This window comes from Salmo trutta, chromosome 36 (assembly GCF_901001165.1).
Source record: "Salmo trutta chromosome 36, fSalTru1.1, whole genome shotgun sequence".
NCBI classification, from domain to species: Eukaryota; Metazoa; Chordata; class Actinopteri; order Salmoniformes; family Salmonidae; genus Salmo; species Salmo trutta.
The window spans coordinates 6,880,536-6,898,352 of NC_042992.1; the positions used below are offsets into that span (position 1 = coordinate 6,880,536).

Consider the following 17,817-nt stretch of genomic DNA (forward strand, 5'->3'; position numbering starts at 1 on the left):
GGCACAGTGAAATTTACAACTGGTAAACATCAGTTACCTAGACATCATTGAATCCAGTAGGTTTTTAGTAATACGGCCTAACGACAGATTCTAATTTGGTCCAAAAGGATAGACAGGTTTGAGTGCATTTGCAGCAAACAGATGACATTGCTTAACCTTTAGGCAGTACCAGGTCATATCTTAACCTTTAGACCGTACCAGGTCATATCTTAACCTTTAGACCGTACCAGGTCATCTCCATTGACAATCCAATTCTGAAAGATATGTATTTCTTGACCGGAGTGTTGGAGTTAATTGATAAATCCCGGATGTTGTTTGGAGTAAAGGGTGAATTTGAGTTGATGTACAAATTGGTGATCTTTCCAAGACCATTGGTACAGAGAAATCTACTTTACCATTGTTATGGTCATAACTAAACTGAAATGTGTTCTTTAAAAAAAATCTTTTAAAAAAATCACATATTTAAGTAAATGGCGATAATACCAAAACATCAACAAAGTACTTTTCCATTCATAATCAAACTCACAGAAGATACCACTTCAAATGTTTCAGCTTCCTCTCATTTAAAAGCAAAAATGTAGTAGTATAATAGTCCCATCATACAAAGACTAACATTAAGCTGGGACAAAACCTGCTGAACAAAATGGACAGAAAGAAAAAGGAGATGGCGAACATGAAGCACTGACTGACAGAGAGAACATGAAGCACTGACAGAGAGAGAGAGAGAGAGAGAGAGAGAACATGAAGCACTGACAAAGAGAGAGAGAGAACATGAAGCACTGACAGAGAGAGAGAGAACATGAAGCACTGACAGAGAGAGAGAGAAAACATGAAGCACTGACAGAGAGAGAGAGAACATGAAGCACTGACAGAGAGAGAGAGAAAACATGAAGCACTGACAGAGAGAGAGAGAACATGAAGCACTGACAGAGAGAGAGAGAAAACATGAAGCACTGACAGAGAGAGAGAGAACATGAAGCACTGACAGAGAGAGAGAGAAAACATGAAGCACTGACAGAGAGAGAGAGAACATGAAGCACTGACAGAGAGAGAGAGAGAGAGAGAGCATGAAGCACTGACAGAGAGAGAGAGAGAGAGAACATGAAGCACTGACAGAGCGAGAGAGAGAGAACATGAAGCACTGACAGAGAGAGAGAACATGAAGCACTGACTGACAGAGAGAGAACATGAAGCACTGACAGAGAGAGAGAACATGAAGCACTGACTGACAGAGAGAGAACATGAAGCACTGACAGAGAGAGAGAACATGAAGCACTGACAGAGAGAGAGAACATGAAGCACTGACTGACAGAGAGAGAACATGAAGCACTGACAGAGAGAACATGAAGCACTGACAGAGAGACAGAGAGAACATGAAGCACAGAGAGAGAACATGAAGCACAGAGAGAGAGAACATGAAACACTGACAGAGAGACAGAGAGAACATGAAGCACAGAGAGAGAACATGAAGCACAGAGAGAGAGAACATGAAACACTGACAGAAAGAGAGAGAGAGAGAACATGAAGCACTGACAGAGAGAACATGAAGCACTGACAGAGAGAGAACATGAAGCACTGACAGAGAGAGAGAGAACATGAAGCACAGAGAGAGAACATGAAGCACAGAGAGAGAGAACATGAAACACTGACAGAAAGAGAGAGAGAGAGAGAGAGAGAGAGAACATGAAGCACTGACAGAAAGAGAGAGAACATGAAGCACTGAGAGAAAGAGAGAGAGAACATGAAGCACTGAGCGAGAGAGAGAGAGAGAACATGAAGCACTGACAGAAAGAGAGAGAACATGAAGCACTGACAGAGAGAGAGAGAGAGAACATGAAGCGCTGACAGAGAGAGAACATGAAGCACTGACAGAGAGAGAGAGAGAGAACATGAAGCACAGAGAGAGAGAGAGCAAGACGATGGGTCTTTCTAGACATTTATACCAACTAACCAGTCAGTCCTCATCTGCCTCTCTCTCCCCTCAGAACAGTCCTCATGGGCTGTAGGGAATAGGGCACCGTTCAGGATACAGCCAACCCGATGTCCCTTTACGTCTCTCTTACCAGTTCAAAACACAAAACATAAACATCTTCCCTCGTGAAGTTTTACCTCTCCAGCTGTTCCAAAAAAAAATAAAAAAAAATAAAAATAAACTAAGGCATCACCATGGGAACATACTGAGAACAACAGAACGACGGGGCTGGGACTCCGACCGCAACTGGTTCCAAAAACACAACCAAAACACAACCAAAACACTTTGGAGAAGCTCGTCCTAGAAAGCGCCGAGATCATTTCCAATCGCTTCCACAAAACATGACCAGAAGAGTTTGTGTCTGTATGTATGGGTGGATGTGACTACAGATGTATGGGTGGATGTGACTACGGATGTATGGGTGGCTGTGACTACGTATGTATGGGTGGCTGTGACTACGTATGTATGGGTGGCTGTGACTACGGATGTATGGGTGGCTGTGACTACGTATGTATGGGTGGCTGTGACTACGGATGTATGGGTGGATGCGACTACGGATGTATGGGTGGATGTGACTACGTATGTATGGGTGGCTGTGACTACGGATGTATGTATGGGTGGCTGTGACTACGTATGTATGGGTGGCTGTGACTACGGATGTATGGGTGGCTGTGACTACGTATGTATGGGTGGCTGTGACTACGTATGTATGGGTGGATGCGACTACGGATGTATGGGTGGATGTGACTACGTATGTATGGGTGGCTGTGACTACGGATGTATGTATGGGTGGCTGTGACTACGTATGTATGGGTGGCTGTGACTACGTATGTATGGGTGGATGTGACTACGGATGTATGGGTGGATGTGACTACGTATGCAGTCTATGTAAATCTGTATTCTTGTAAGTGTGTGTGTGTGTGTGTTTTTGTGTGTGTGTGTGTATTAATGTGTGTGTTATTGTCACTTTTTGAGTGGCTGGTAGACAGAAGCGTTGGGATCCAGGGAAGAGGGACTATTGTCCATGAACTTGGAGGAGTAGTGTGGGGTAACGGGGCTGAGGCTGCTGCTGTCGTTGCTGTAGGAGATGCTGGGCATCACCGCCATCACCTCAGCTATCTTCTGCTTCAACTCTGCTATCTCCTGGTCTCTCTGGTGGATCTGACCTGGGGGAAGGAGGAGGGAGAGAGAGAGAGAGAGAGGAGTGTTAGATCACAGTAGGAAATGTGTCTTCTCACTTTGTTGACATTTTCTTTGTGTTGCTAATTTACATCTCTGGGTCGAATAGCAGAACACCTTGTATACCTTGTGGAGCATCCCGTTTATGTAATGGTAGATGAAAACCTGAGGTAAATGTTACTGAACCTTGAGAAGCATCCTGTTTATGTAAAGGAAAATGAAAACCTGAGGTAAATGTTACTGTACCTTGTGGAGCATCCCGTTTATGTAATGGTAGATGAAAACCTGAGGTAAATGTTACTGTACCTTGTGGAATCCCCAGCCGTCAGAGTTTGATCCTAGAGTCTATGAACACAATGACTCAGCTAGAAGCCGGTCGCTGTAGTACTGCGGTAGTGGGTCAGGTAAGGGAACTGTACCTTGTGCGATCTCCAGCTGTCTTTTGGCGTCCCCCAGGGCAGAGAAGAGGTCTAGTTTGATCCTGGTCTCAGCAGACAGGCTGTTCTCCAGGTGCTGGGTTTTATCCTGCATGGCCGACAGCGCCGACATTAACACCTCCATGTCCTTCTCATTCTCCTTGTACTTACGCAGCTCCTAGAGAGAGGAGGGGGGGAGAGACAGGAGGAGGGAGAAACAAGAGGGAGGAGAGACCGGAGGAGGGAGGAGAGACCGGAGGAGGGAGGAGAGACAGGAGGGAGGAGAGAGGAGGGAGGAGAGAGAAGAGGGAGGAGAGAAAGGAGCGAGGAGGGATGAGAGAGAGGAGCGAGGAGAGAGAGGGAGGAGAGAGAGGGAGGAGAGAAAGGAGCGAGGAGCGAGGAGAGAGAGGAGCGAGGAGAGAGAGGGAGGAGAGAGAGGGAGGAGAGAAAGGAGCGAGGAGCGAGAATAGAGATTAGACAGCCATACCTCATCATGACCATCTGAAAACACAAAACTAACTCCTCATAAGGTGTCCAGTGTGGCTCAGTTGGTAGAACACGGTCCTTGCAATGCCAGGATTGTGGGTTCCATTCCCACGGGGGGGGGTCCAGTATGAACATGTAAGAACATTTATGCACTCACTACTGTAAGTCGATCTGGAACAGTGAGTAAATGAAGCAAAGGAACATGTTTTCAGCCACAATCTAGTTTCAGCCGTGTCCCAGTAAGGAATCAGCAGCACCCTGCTTTGGTTCTCACAGTGAACACATCACAGAAAGGATCCAGGAAGTATCTAAAGTAATGTAAACTCACCTGGCATTTCCCCTCCAGCTCTCTTATGTGCTCTTCTTTGAGTTTCATGTCGATGCTGAGTTTCTTACACTCCGTCTCCAACTCTCTGATCCGACCACGCAGGGAGTCAGTACACTCACCCCTGACAGAGAGAAAAGGAAAAATGAACGCTACAGAAAACAGGAGTTACAGGGGGAAGAATCACTGTTCAATATATTTGTATGAGAGAGAAGGGAGGGGATAGATAGAGAGAGGGGGGATAGAGAGGGGGGATAGAGAGAGAGGAGATAGAGTGAGGGAGGGATAGAGAGAGAGAGGGGGATAGAGAGAGAGGGGGGGATAGAGAGAGGGGGGATAGAGAGAGAGGGGGGGATAAAGAGAGAGCAGGGGATAGAGAGAGAGGGGAGGATAAAGAGAGAGGGGGAAAGAGAGAGCGGAGGATAGAAAGAGCGGGGGATAGAGAGAGAGGAGGGGATAGAGAGAGGAGAGGGTAGACAGAGAGGAGAGGATAGAGAGAGAGAGAGAGGAGGGGATAGAGAGAGGAGAGGGAAGACAGAGAGGAGAGGATAGAGAGAGAGAGAGAGAGAGAGGAGGGGATAGAGAGAGAGGAGGGGATAGAGAGAGAGGAGGGGATAGAGAGAGAGGATAGAGAGAGGATGGAGAGAGGGGGGGGATAGAGAGAGAGAAGGGGATAGAGAGAGAGGGGATAGAGAGAGAGAGGGGATAGAGAGAGAGAGGGGGGTTAGAAAGAGGGGGGATAGAGAGAGGGGGGATAGAGAGGAGGGAGAGAGAAGAGGGGATAAAGAGAGAGGGGGATAGAGAGAGAGGGGGGATAGAGAGAGGGGGGGATAGAGAGAGGAGGGAGAGAGGAGGGGATAGAGAGAGAGGGATAAAGAGAGAGGAGGGGATAGAGAGAGAGGGGGGATAGAGAGAGAGGAGGGGATAGAGAGGGGGGATAGAGGGAGAGGGGGATAGAGAGGAGGGAGAGAGAAGAGGGGATAAAGAGAGAGGGGGGATAGAGAGGGGGGGGTAAAGAGAGAGGAGGGGATAGAGAGAGAGAGGGGGGGATAGAGAGAGGGGGGGATAGAGAGAGGAGGGAGAGAGGAGGGGATAGAGAGAGAGGAGGGGATAGAGAGAGAGGAGGGGATAGAGAGAGAGGAGGGGATAGAGAGAGAGGAGGGGATAGAGAGAGAGAAGGGGATAGAGAGAGAGGGGATAGAGAGAGAGAGGGGATAGAGAGAGAGAGGGGGGTTAGAAAGAGGGGGGATAGAGAGAGGGGGGATAGAGAGGAGGGAGAGAGAAGAGGGGATAAAGAGAGAGGGGGATAGAGAGAGAGGGGGGATAGAGAGAGGGGGGGATAGAGAGAGGAGGGAGAGAGGAGGGGATAGAGAGAGAGGGACAAAGAGAGAGGAGGGGATAGAGAGAGAGGGGGGATAGAGGGAGAGGGGGATAGAGAGGAGGGAGAGAGAAGAGGGGATAAAGAGAGAGGGGGGATAGAGAGGGGGGGATAAAGAGAGAGGAGGGGATAGAGAGAGAGGGGGGATAGAGAGAGGAGGGAGAGAGGAGGGGATAGAGAGAGAGAGAGAGGGAGAGAGGATAGAGAGAGAGGAGGGGATAAAGAGAGAGGAGGGGATAGAGAGAGAGGGGGGATAGAGAGAGGAGGAGGGCATAGAGAGAGAGAGAGAGAGAGAGAGAGAGAGAGGGAGGATAGAGAGAGAGGAGGGGATAGCGAGAGAGAGGGGGGATTGAGAGAGAGAGGGGGGTAGAGAGGTGAGATAGAGAGAGGAGGGAGAGAGAGGGGGGATAGAGAGAGAGAGGAAAACAGATAGCAGGATACCTGGAGGCTGCGGCCAGTGCTACAGCCCGGGCTGCGGTGGCTTCCTCCACTTTCTTCCTCTTCCTCTCCTCAGCCAGCTGTTTCTCCGCCAGCGCCCGCGCCTCCTGCTCTGCCTTCAGCCTCTTCTCTAGCTGGGAGACAGTCTGCTTGTCCTTCTGCTTGGCCTGGACAGCACTGTAGAGCCTACACACACACACACACACACACACACACACACACACACACACACACACACACACACACACACACAGACACAGACACAGACACAGACACACACACACACACACACACACACACACACACACACACACACACACACACACAGTTTCTAAGAATCTGTATGTTCCCTGATCTGCAGGTCACCTTGCATTCAAAACAAAACACCTGTTATGTGATCAAGATGAGTGATATTATGCTCAGGCCGATCCTCTACACAGCGCTGCTCAGGCCGATCCTACACACAGCGCTGCTCAGGCCGATCCACCACACAGTGCTGCTCAGGCCGATCCTACACACAGCGCTGCTCAGACCGACCCTCTACACAGCGCTGCTCAGGCCGATCCTCTACACAGCGCTGCTCAGGCCGATCCTCTACACAGCGCTGCTCAGGCCGATCCTCTACACAGCGCTGCTCAGGCCGATCCTCTACACAGCGCTGCTCAGGCCGATCCACCACACAGCGCTGCTCAGGCCGATCCTCTACACAGCGCTGCTCAGGCCGATCCACCACACAGCGCTGCTCAGGCCGATCCTCTACACAGCGCTGCTCAGGCCGATCCACCACACAGCGCTGCTCAGGCCGACCCACCACACAGCGCTGCTCAGGCCGATCCACCACACAGCGCTGCTCAGGCCGACCCACCACACAGCGCTGCTCAGGCCGACCCACCACACAGCGCTGCTCAGGCCGACCCTCTACACAGCGCTGCTCAGGCCGATCCTCTACACAGCGCTGCTCAGGCCGATCCTCTACACAGCGCTGCTCAGGCCGATCCACCACACAGCGCTGCTCAGGCCGATCCTCTACACAGCGCTGCTCAGGCCGATCCTCTACACAGCGCTGCTCAGGCCGATCCTCTACACAGCGCTGCTCAGGCCGATCCACCACACAGCGCTGCTCAGGCCGATCCACCACACAGTGCTGCTCAGGCCGATCCTACACACAGCGCTGCTCAGGCCGATCCTCTACACAGCGCTGCTCAGGCCGATCCTACACACAGCGCTGCTCAGGCCGATCCTCCACACAGCGCTGCTCAGGCCGATCCTCCACACAGCGCTGCTCAGGCCGATCCTCTACACAGCGCTGCTCAGGCCGATCCTCTACACAGCGCTGCTCAGGCCGACCCTCCACACAGCGCTGCTCAGGCCGATCCTCCACACAGCGCTGCTCAGGCCGATCCTCTACACCACCATGAAAACATTGGCTTTGTTCCAAGCCTCGAGTGTGTGTGTGTGTGTGTGTGTGTGTGTGTGTGTTCCTACTTGTTCTGCAGCATCTCGTTGTCTTGTCGCAGCTGGCCCAGCTCTGAGCGCAGACTCCTGTCCTGGCTGGTCAGGGAGGAGAGGTGAGAACGTAAATCTGACTCCAGCTGACGGCTCGCCTGCAGGTCTGCCTTCAGCCGTTTCACATCCTGCTCCAACCTAGAGAGAGAGAGAAGAGAGAGAGAAGAGAGAGAGAAGAGAGAGAGAGAGAGGAGAGAGAGAGAGAGAGAGAAGAGAGAGAGAAGAGAGAGAGAAGAGAGAAGAGAGAGAGAGAGAGAGAAAGAGAGACAGAGAGAGAGAGAGAGAGAAGAGAGAAAGGGAGAGAGAGAGAGGAGAGGAAGAGAGGTGGGATAGAGAGAGAGAGGAGAGAGAGAGAGGAGAGAAAGAGAGGTGGGATAGAGAGAGAGGGGGGATAGAGAAAGGAGGGGGGTTAGAGAGAGAGAGAGAGAACTATGCATCAGGTAGACTACATAGCAGTTTCCTGCCAGATCTCATAAGGTCTGAATGTGTGTTTATCATGACAGCACATCGTATGAAATCTGACGCCCGACTGCACAGTCAATGACATGGTAAACACCCAAACACCACCAAGGTGGAACCTGGCTCTTTTCCTGCTGTATTTCTAGGTCCGTCTTGGTGTCGGTCTGCATGTGTACGTTGGCTATGGTTGTGTGTGTGTTTCTTACCGCACGAGAGCTTCCGGCTTGCCCAGTTGATTGTTGGGAATGCAGTTCTCCACGGGATCCTTCTGATTGGCTGCTCCTTTCCCCGCCGACTTCTGCTTCTTCTCGTTCTTATTGGACGAGCCAGACGACGGCACGCTCCCATTGGTGGAGCTGTGATTCCGAGGTGAGGAGTTGGTGGCCACACCGCCTCCTCCTCTGGCGTTTTTGTAGTTTTTCCCTCCTCCCCCTGTTCCCCCCACCTCCTCTTTAGGAGTGTGTGTGTTCTCTCCTCCTCCTCCCACCACCTCCTCCTCCTCTTTGGGAGTGTGTGTGATTTCTCCTCTACCGAGGTCGTTGTTCAGTCTCTTCCCCCCCATGTTATCCATATACTCTGTCTCCTGTAACGTGGAGTCCAGTGTGTGGAGGATACTGTTGTTGTTGTTGATTCCTATTGTGTGTTGTTGTTGTTGTTTGCCCTCCCGCTCCTTGCTGTTGCCGTCTCTCCCTTTCTCCCGGTACTCCAGTTCCGGTAAGGGGACAGAAGAGTTAACGGGGTTCTTCTTGCCGGGTGTAGCCCCGTTTTGGGAGACCGGAGGGGCTAAGTCCATCTCTGATGACACACCTTTAGCCATGGCTGCTAGAAAGAGGAGGCGAGGAAGAGGTCAGATAAGATAACAGCAATGTGAACGTGTTTGGATCTCACTTTTGATGGAAGGTGCTGTTGGAGCATGTGCTGCTCTAGGATAGGGAGGGTGTGGAAGAACGCTCTGACGGGGAATAGAGGCTGGTGTAGAAACCTGTGTGTGTGTGTGTGTGTGTGTGTGTGTGTGTGTGTGTGTGTGTATACACAGACATTAAAAACGGAATTCAACAATATAAAAAAATATATATATGTATTGAACTTAGTAGGAAATCAACTAAATGTATTGAACTTAGTAGGAAATCAACTAAATGTATTGAACTTAGTATGAAATCAACTAAGTGCATTGAAGGCAAGGGGAACGGGGGGATACCTAGTCAGATGTACAACTGAATGCATTCAACTGAAATGCATCTTCCACATTTAACCCCTCTGAATCAGAGCTTATGAATTTACTAGAAAATACATAAAAATTTGCCCAAGTGAATCATAAGACATTAACTTAAACGCATCAGTGATTCATATTTTCCTGCAACTTTCTGAAACGGCACAGGGATGAGTTGGTGTAGCCGTTAGCGATGATGCTAACGATAACCATCGCCTAGTAGAGCAGGAAGACTTTCCCAAAATGTTAACTACAAAGTAGCCTACCTGGCAGGATGATATCATGATTATTTGCATCAATCCAGTGGCCATTTGTTTTGCAAACTCTGCAAATCACATGAGCGCAACAGAAACATCGCTAACCAAACAACGGTCTCTTGCCGGTTCACACTTGCATTAAAGGGCAACTACACCCAAAATGTCAAAGATGTTTTTCACAGACCTCAAAAGTAGTCTCCTAATGTGGTTTAAGCAATGTTGTGGACTTGGAACATCCAATTTGTATTTTATTTTTTATATTTAAAAAAAAAAAGGTGGGAGGGGGAAAAAACAGTCAAAAACAAAAACAGGAGAAAACTGAATTTGGGAGAGAAAAATACGGAATCAGGCAACAAAAACAACAACAAAAAAGACTGAGGGCCCTACTTACCCTCCTCTGCCTCTCTCTCCTGTCTCTGTAGCAACTGTTGCTCTGGGGGCAGAGCTTGCTGTAGGAGCTGCATGTAAAACTCATTCTCCTTCTGCACCTCCTTCTGTTTCCTCAGTCTCATCCTATAGCTGACGTAACTCTTAAAGCCAAAGCCCAGAGTCACCACGGGGTAGCCAATACTGACAGGGGGGGAGAAACAAACTGTTGTTATGGTTACCAGTCATTTCTACTTCCTGTGCAGCATAGAAGAAGAACAGTTTGACTTTTGTTGAAGAAGTCTATAGGTGTCTTGTTACAAGTAGGACTGTTTGACTAATTATTTAAAAAAGAACATTGCCTGAGCAAATACAATATGCTTGGTCTTGTGCATTAAAAGGCCCCAATGACACAATGCAATAAGATAGACGGGGTAGGGTTATAAAAACAGGTGACAAGGTTACCAGTGAGCAGCGAAGGGCCGACACAGGTCCACATGGAAGTTCTTCAGGTCCTTGAAGCGGATGGCAGCTTCCATGTAAACAAACAGTATCCATAGCGATACGGTGGGTAGACACACTCCTCTCTCTGTGCAACGGGGGGGGGGGGGGGGGGGAAGGGCCCCAGATGGGGGACAGTGTGAGAGTTAAACGCCGGCGTTTACACAGGCAAACCAATTATGATCTTTTTGCCCAATTATTTGCACAATCTGATCTGATTTGTCAAAAGACCAATTAGTGGAAAGAATATCAAAATTGGGCTGCTTGTGTGAACGCAGACAAAGAAATACAAAATGTATTTTGTACATGCATATTTTGAATATATAAAAATGTACAGTACATACACATTTGATAATTGGGTATACATAAACATATGAATCACATGATCACCCAGGATTAAACCCCAATGCATCATAGGAAAGAGAAATCTATCTAAATCTGGAACAGAGAGAGAGCTGGTGTTAACGTACCTGTGTGCCAGACGTACTGGACCCACACGTAGGTGCTGGCAGCGAAGAACAGCCATTGGACAGGGATAAAGAGGAGGCAGATGATGTCAGATGTAAACGCCACACACACAAAGAACACTGAGAACGCCTGAGAGAGAGACAGAGAGAGACAGAGAAAGACCGAGAGAGAGACAGAGAGAGAGAGACAGAGAGAGAGGGAGAGAGAAATGTAGTCAGTATGCAATAATATACAATTGTGCAGCCATCTTCCGTGTCAAAATCTCATGAATACACTCTGTCTTACACACATTCACTTTTACACACACACACACACACACACACACACACACACACACACACACACACACACACACACACACACACACACACACACACACACACACACACACACACACACACACACACACACACACACACACACACACACTTACCAGCCCCTGGTATCTGAATGAGTCATAGACACTGCGTATGAAGAGCCAGAAGGGCCACAGGTACTCAAACCTGAACTCCAACACAAAGTCTGCCAGCAGCACCAGCACCCACACCACCAGAAACTTCAGATACAGGAACGTACTGAGAGAGAGAGAGAGAGACAGAGAGAGAGACAAAGACAGAGAGCGATAGAGAGTTAGAGACAGAGTTAGAGACAAAGACAGAGAACGAGAGAGAACGAGAGAAAGCATGAGCGAAACATTGTGGGATTTCTTTAGACACAACCTGAGAGAGAGAGAGAGAGAGATAGAGAGCGAGAGAGAGAGAGAGGGTGCCAAACAGTAAAAACAAAGAGGCTGGATGAAAACTAGCTCTGGTCCAAGGTGTTAGTGTGTTCCTCTACTAACTAGTAATGGAACATGTGTCAGTACCGCCCTGGATCAGAGCTAGTCAAAAGCTCCCTGTGATATGATCAGTACAACAGTCATTCAGTGTTTATAGATGGAACATCTTTATCCTGATTACAGTCACGAGGTAATCTGCAACCACATGACCACACGTTGTCCAGATATTGTTTTAAAAAGAGGCATTTGCAATGAATAACAGAAAAAAATGTTAATTGAAATGTGTTCTTTAATAAATCCTTAACTTCAGCCCCAACTAGTTGATATACAGATTCCTGGTTGTACAATTGTACTGCTTTTCAGTCCGCTTCATACTAAGCTCTGGTCCAGAGCTATACTCTTTGTTCATACTGTACAAGGCCAGAAATACATAACCTAGAACTGTGCCAGACAGTGGCGTATGTCTATGAGAAGATCAGAAAGAACATTAAAACCCGTGTCGGTTCTACCAAACAGCTGCTTTGCTGTGTGATCAATATACTGAAGTGTTCACAGGTGTATATGAACAGTCAAGCTTTTGGGTAACGAGCTAGCTAGTAATACAGGGCTACCAGACAGTGAGTGTGTATACAAAGAACATGTTGTCATGTTTGGCTTGGATGGCCAGCTAACTAAATCAGTAGACACTAATTAAACCGTGCAATATGCCATTTGTTTTGGGGGTTTTTTGTCGTCAAATGTGAACGCAGTCGGTATTGTTTACATGTTGGAACAAATCCCTGAAACGGTCAGAATAGCAAGCAGCTGCTATTTAGCTAATGTTACATAGCAAGGCCTCTTCACAACCAGGTTTTCTAACGTGTAATAACACGTTAGAAAACGACACATGAATAGTAACGTTAACGCAAAAGGGGGGGGGGGGTATTTGACACACTACACGACAGCTAAAAGTGTCTCGTCTGATATATCTCAGACGCCATTATTGTACGATCATGTCCCCCTTAACTAGAGCCACTTTGTTTCGTCGGTACCTGCTATATATACCCTCGGTGATTCGGTTCCGTTTTAACGGCCGTCGGAGCTTGCTGCAGTCCGCATTGCGCCGCTTCATCCTCCCTCCTGTGGATTCGGTTCTGATACAAATCCGGTAATTATTACTGAAATGTCAGGCGTACGATCAGATATGAACATTTCTACAAATATACACCATTGTTGTTTTTTTCTGGACATGAAACAAAGAAAGAAATAAAAACACTGTATCGTGGGCCCGCCCCCTTTCGCGTCACACGCCACGACGCACGACGCCACGACGCACGTACGTCATTCATACGTAAGAAAAATGTCTGCCTCCAAGGATGGAGGAAATATTTCTCCTATTTCAATGTTTGTACTTTGAAGGTTTGAGTGATTTTCATTCAATTTAAATGATGTCCGCTGTGATTACTGTTGTCTGTTATTAAAATAAAGCCGTCACCTCTATATATTGTTTTGTTAACGTCAAAAGTCCTTACAAATGCACTTACACCACACTGTGTCCTCGGCCATGCTTGTAAATATGCTAACGTTAGCTAGCTAGCCCTGTTAGCTGTTACTGGGACGTTAGCCACCATAATAACTTTAATGTACCGCTAAGGTAGCTTTTATTATTCCATTGTATTTACCTTTACTTCTACTGTATGTGTATGTTACATACTAGCTAACTACCTAGCTAATGTTGTGGATCTAGCTATGTCATTCACAGGTATCACCCACAGAGAGAATAGAAACCAATGGAGACGGGTGGAGGGAGAGATGGAGGCAGGGGTATGGGCCGAGGAGGAGGGAGAGATGGAGGCAGGGGTATGGGCCGAGGAGGAGGTAGAGATGGAGGCAGGGGTATGGGCTGAGGAGGAGGTAGAGATGGAGGCAGGGGTATGGGCCGAGGAGGAGGTAGAGATGGAGGCAGGGGTATGGGCCGAGGAGGAGGTAGAGATGGAGGCAGGGGTATGGGCCGAGGAGGAGGTAGAGATGGAGGCAGGGGTATGGGCCGAGGAGGAGGTAGAGATGGAGGCAGGGGTATGGGCCGAGGAGGAGGTATAGATGGAGGCAGGGGTATGGGCCGAGGAGGAGGGAGAGATGGAGGCAGGGGTATGGGCCGAGGAGGAGGTATAGATGGAGACAGGGGTATGGGCCGAGGAGGAGGTAGAGATGGAGGCAGGGGTATGGGCTGAGGAGGAGGTAGAGATGGAGGCAGGGGTATGGGCCGAGGAGGAGGTAGAGATGGAGGCAGGGGTATGGGCCGAGGAGGAGGTAGAGATGGAGGCAGGGGTATGGGCCGAGGAGGAGGTAGAGATGGAGGCAGGGGTATGGGCCGAGGAGGAGGTAGAGATGGAGGCAGGGGTATGGGCTGAGGAGGAGGGAGAGGAAGGGACTTCCAGAACTGGGGCAGAGGGGGACATGGCAGGGGAAGAGGCCGGGGAAGGGGAGACTTTGGCAGGCAACAGGAACCCAGAGGGATCTCCACCACCCCTTCACTGCAGGCTATGGGAGGCCAGTAAGAAAATGAAGGAAGCAGACTGTGATACTGGCCTTCCAGGGATAGAAGATGAAGGAGCAGCAGACTGTGATACTGGCCTTCCAGGGATAGAAGATGAAGGAACCGCAGACTGTGATACTGGTTTTCCAGGGATAGAAGATGAAGGAGCAGCAGACTGTGATACTGGCCTTCCAGGGATAGAAGATGAAGGAGCAGCAGACTGTGATACTGGCCTTCCAGGGATAGAAGATGAAGGAGCAGCAGACTGTGATACTGGCCTTCCAGGGATAGAAGATGAAGGAGCAGCAGACTGTGATACTGGCCTTCCAGGGATAGAAGATGAAGGAGCAGCAGACTGTGATACTGGCCTTCCAGGGATAGAAGATGAAGGAGCAGCAGACTGTGATACTGGCCTTCCAGGGATAGAAGATGAAGGAGCAGCAGACTGTGATACTGGCCTTCCAGGGACAGAAGATGAAGTTTGATGATGTTTGAGCTAGCTACATTTCATTACACCCGCCTAATGCCTATATAGAGGTATAGGAAATACTGGCCAGTACTTCTTTGTCTTCTTTCTTCCCTTCATGTAAGGATATTGAAGGTGACAGCTATTTGGGGTGTAAAAACAATGATAAAATCCTCATGATATGGGGCGGCAGGGTAGCCAAGTGGTTAGAGTGCTGGACAAGTAACCGAAAGGTTGCAAGATCGAATCCCCGAGCTGACAAGGTAAAAATCTGTCATTCTGTCCTTCAACAAGCCAGTTAACCCACTGTTCCTAGGCCGTCATTGAAAATAAGAATTTGTTCTTAACTGACTTGCCTAGTTAAATAAAGGTAAAATAAATGAAAGTATCTGTCAATGGTCATGAAACAAAAGATGCACATTAGGGAGTTCTGTTCTCATTGCAATTCTCTGAGCAAGCATTTGTTTCCTATTCCCAATGCTAAAGGGTGTTTTATATTTTACATTCAAAAGGCAAAAATTATTACTGTTATCATTTAGGAATGTAATCCTGTGGTTAATGAGTTTTTGTCTTTTGTGTATTTGTTCATGTGAGCACGTCAAGTAATTCACACGTCACAAATTAACATGGATAAGACCGCAAATACAGGACTAAGATCGAATCGTACTACACTGTCTCTGACGCTCGTCGGATGTGGCAGGGCTTGCAAAGCATTACAGACTACAAAGGGAAGCAGCACAGCCGAGAGCTGCCCAGTGACGCGAGCCTACTAGACGAGCTAAACAACTTCTTTGCTCGCTTCGAGGCAAATAACACAAACATGCATGTGTCCCTGTAATACCAACATGTTTTAAGCAGACCACCATAGTCCCTGTTCCCCAGAACACTAAGGTAACCTGCCTAAATGACTACCAACCTGTAGCACTCACGTCTGTAGCCATGAAATGCTTTGAAAGGCTGGTCATGGCTCACAACACCATTATCCCAGAAACCCTAGACCCACTCCAATTTGCATACCGCACCAACAGATCCACAGATGATGCAATCTCTATTGCACTCCACACTGCCCTTTCCCACCTGGACAAAAGGAACACCTACGTGAGAATGCTATTCATTGACTACAGCTCAGCGTTCAACACCATAGTACCCTCAAAGCTCATCAATAAGCTTAGGACCCTGGGCCTAAACACCTCCCTCTGCAACTGGATCCTGGACTTCCTGACGGGCCACCCCCAGGTGGTAAGGGTAGGTAACAACACATCCTCCACGCTGATCCACAACACAGGGGCCCCTCAGGGCTGCGTGCTCAGTCCCCTCCTGTACTCCCTGTTCACTCATGACTGCATGACTCCAACACCATCATTAAGTTTACCGATGACACAAGAGTAGTTGGCCTGATTACCAACAACGACGAGACAGCCTTTTGGGAGGAGGTCAGAGACCTGACCGTGTGGTGCCAGGACAACAACCACTCCCTCAACGTGATCAAGACAAAGGAGATTATTGTGGACTACAGGAAAAGGAGGACCGAGCATGCCCCCATTCTCATCGACGGGGCTGTAGTGGAGCAGGTTGAGAGCTTCAAGTTCTTTGGTGTCCACATAACCAACAAACTAACATGGTCCAAGCACACCAAGACAGTCGTGAAGAGGGCACGACAAAACCTATTCCCCCTCAGTAGACATGAAATTATTTGTTGTATTCGGCGCATGTGACTAATACAAATTTGATTTGAATTGTGAAATGTCAAAATTCTTTGTTTTCCGTTTTATGTTGGACTAATAGATTTACTAAAACAATTTTCAAATACTGTTAGTGACTGATCAACTGCTGCGTCCAATGTAACATTCAGTATGGTATCCATGCACTTTAATGACTGCATTGCATTTGAATGTTATTTTTGCTAGGAAAATAATCAATGCAAGAAGTCTCAATAGAGAAGAAACCTTGCACAAAGAATGCAAGGTTTAATAATAATAAATCAATAAAATACTTTTTTGGGGGCTTATATTTGTCCTATTTCATTTATGTACTTGTATTATATGCATGTGTAAATTGGATTTAAAAAAATGTGCATGTCCCAAATCCTCTTGAGACACCTTCGGAGACTTGGGTCACAGTCAGCCATTATCAACGCCAAACCCTGGAGCAATTATGGTTCAGTGCTTTGCTCAAGGGCACATCGCCAGATTCTTCACCTTGTCGGATTCAAACTAGCAACCTTTCAGTTAATGCCCCAATGCGCTAACCGCTAGGCTACCTGCCACTCCTTTGAATGTTATTATATTCTTATTCCAGGATTGTGCCAGGTTTCCTCCAGACGTGATGCTTGGCAATCAGGCCAAAGAGTTCAATCTTGGTTTCATCATACCAGAGAATCTTGTTTCTCATGGTCTGAGAGTCTTTTAGGTGCCTTTTGGCAAACTCCAAGTGGGCTGTCATGTGCCTTTTACGGAGGAGTGGCTTCCATCTGGCCACTACCATAAAGGCCTGATTGGTGGAGTGCTGCAGAGATGGTTGTACTTCTGGAAGGTTCTCCCATCTCCACAGAGGAACTCTGGAGCTCTGTCAGAGTGACCATTCTCCTTGACCAAGGCCCATCTCCCTCGATTACTCAGTTTGGCTGGGCAGCCAGCATTAGGAAGAGTCTTGGTGGTTCCAAACTTCTTCCCTTTAAGAATGATGGAGGCCACTGTGTTCTTGGGGACCTTCAATGCTGCAGAAATATTTTGATACCCTTCCCCAGATCTGTGCCTCGACACAATCCTGTCCTGGAGCTTTACGTACAATTCCTTCGACCTCATTGCTTGGTTTTTGCTCTGACATGCACTGTCAACTCTGGGATCTTATATAGACAGGTGTGTGCCTTTCCAAATCATGTCCAATCAATTGAATTTACCACAGTTCAACTCCAAACCAGTTGTAGAAACATTTCAAGGATGATCAATGGAAACAGGATGCACCTAAACACATTTTCGAGTCGCATAGCAAAGGGTCTGAATACTTACGTATTTCTGTTTTTTATTTGTAATAAATTTGCACATATTTCAAAACTGTTTTTCACTTTGTCATAATGGGGTATTGTGTGTAGATTCAG

At 47.9% G+C, this 17,817-nt stretch overlaps 1 protein-coding gene across 2 annotated transcripts; it reads right to left on the reverse strand.

The window, feature by feature from the left end:
• Positions 1-2,871: 2,871 nt before the first annotated feature.
• LOC115176323 (macoilin-1-like) lies at positions 2,872-13,035 on the reverse strand. Of its 2 annotated transcripts, none has more exons than XM_029736268.1 (11): positions 12,771-13,035; positions 11,395-11,536; positions 10,964-11,090; positions 10,458-10,581; positions 10,018-10,196; positions 8,366-8,978; positions 7,680-7,838; positions 6,198-6,380; positions 4,382-4,502; positions 3,571-3,745; positions 2,872-3,138 (listed from the first exon to the last, which is right to left on the reverse strand). In XM_029736268.1, the coding sequence occupies exons 1-11, from the start codon at positions 12,848-12,850 to the stop codon at positions 2,936-2,938; spliced, it is 2,106 nt and encodes a 701-aa protein (XP_029592128.1). In that variant the 5' UTR covers positions 12,851-13,035; the 3' UTR covers positions 2,872-2,935. The 2 variants fall into 2 exon arrangements, with proteins under 2 accessions (XP_029592128.1, XP_029592127.1); XM_029736267.1 differs by having other exon boundaries at positions 8,366-8,981.
• Positions 13,036-17,817: the final 4,782 nt, after the last annotated feature.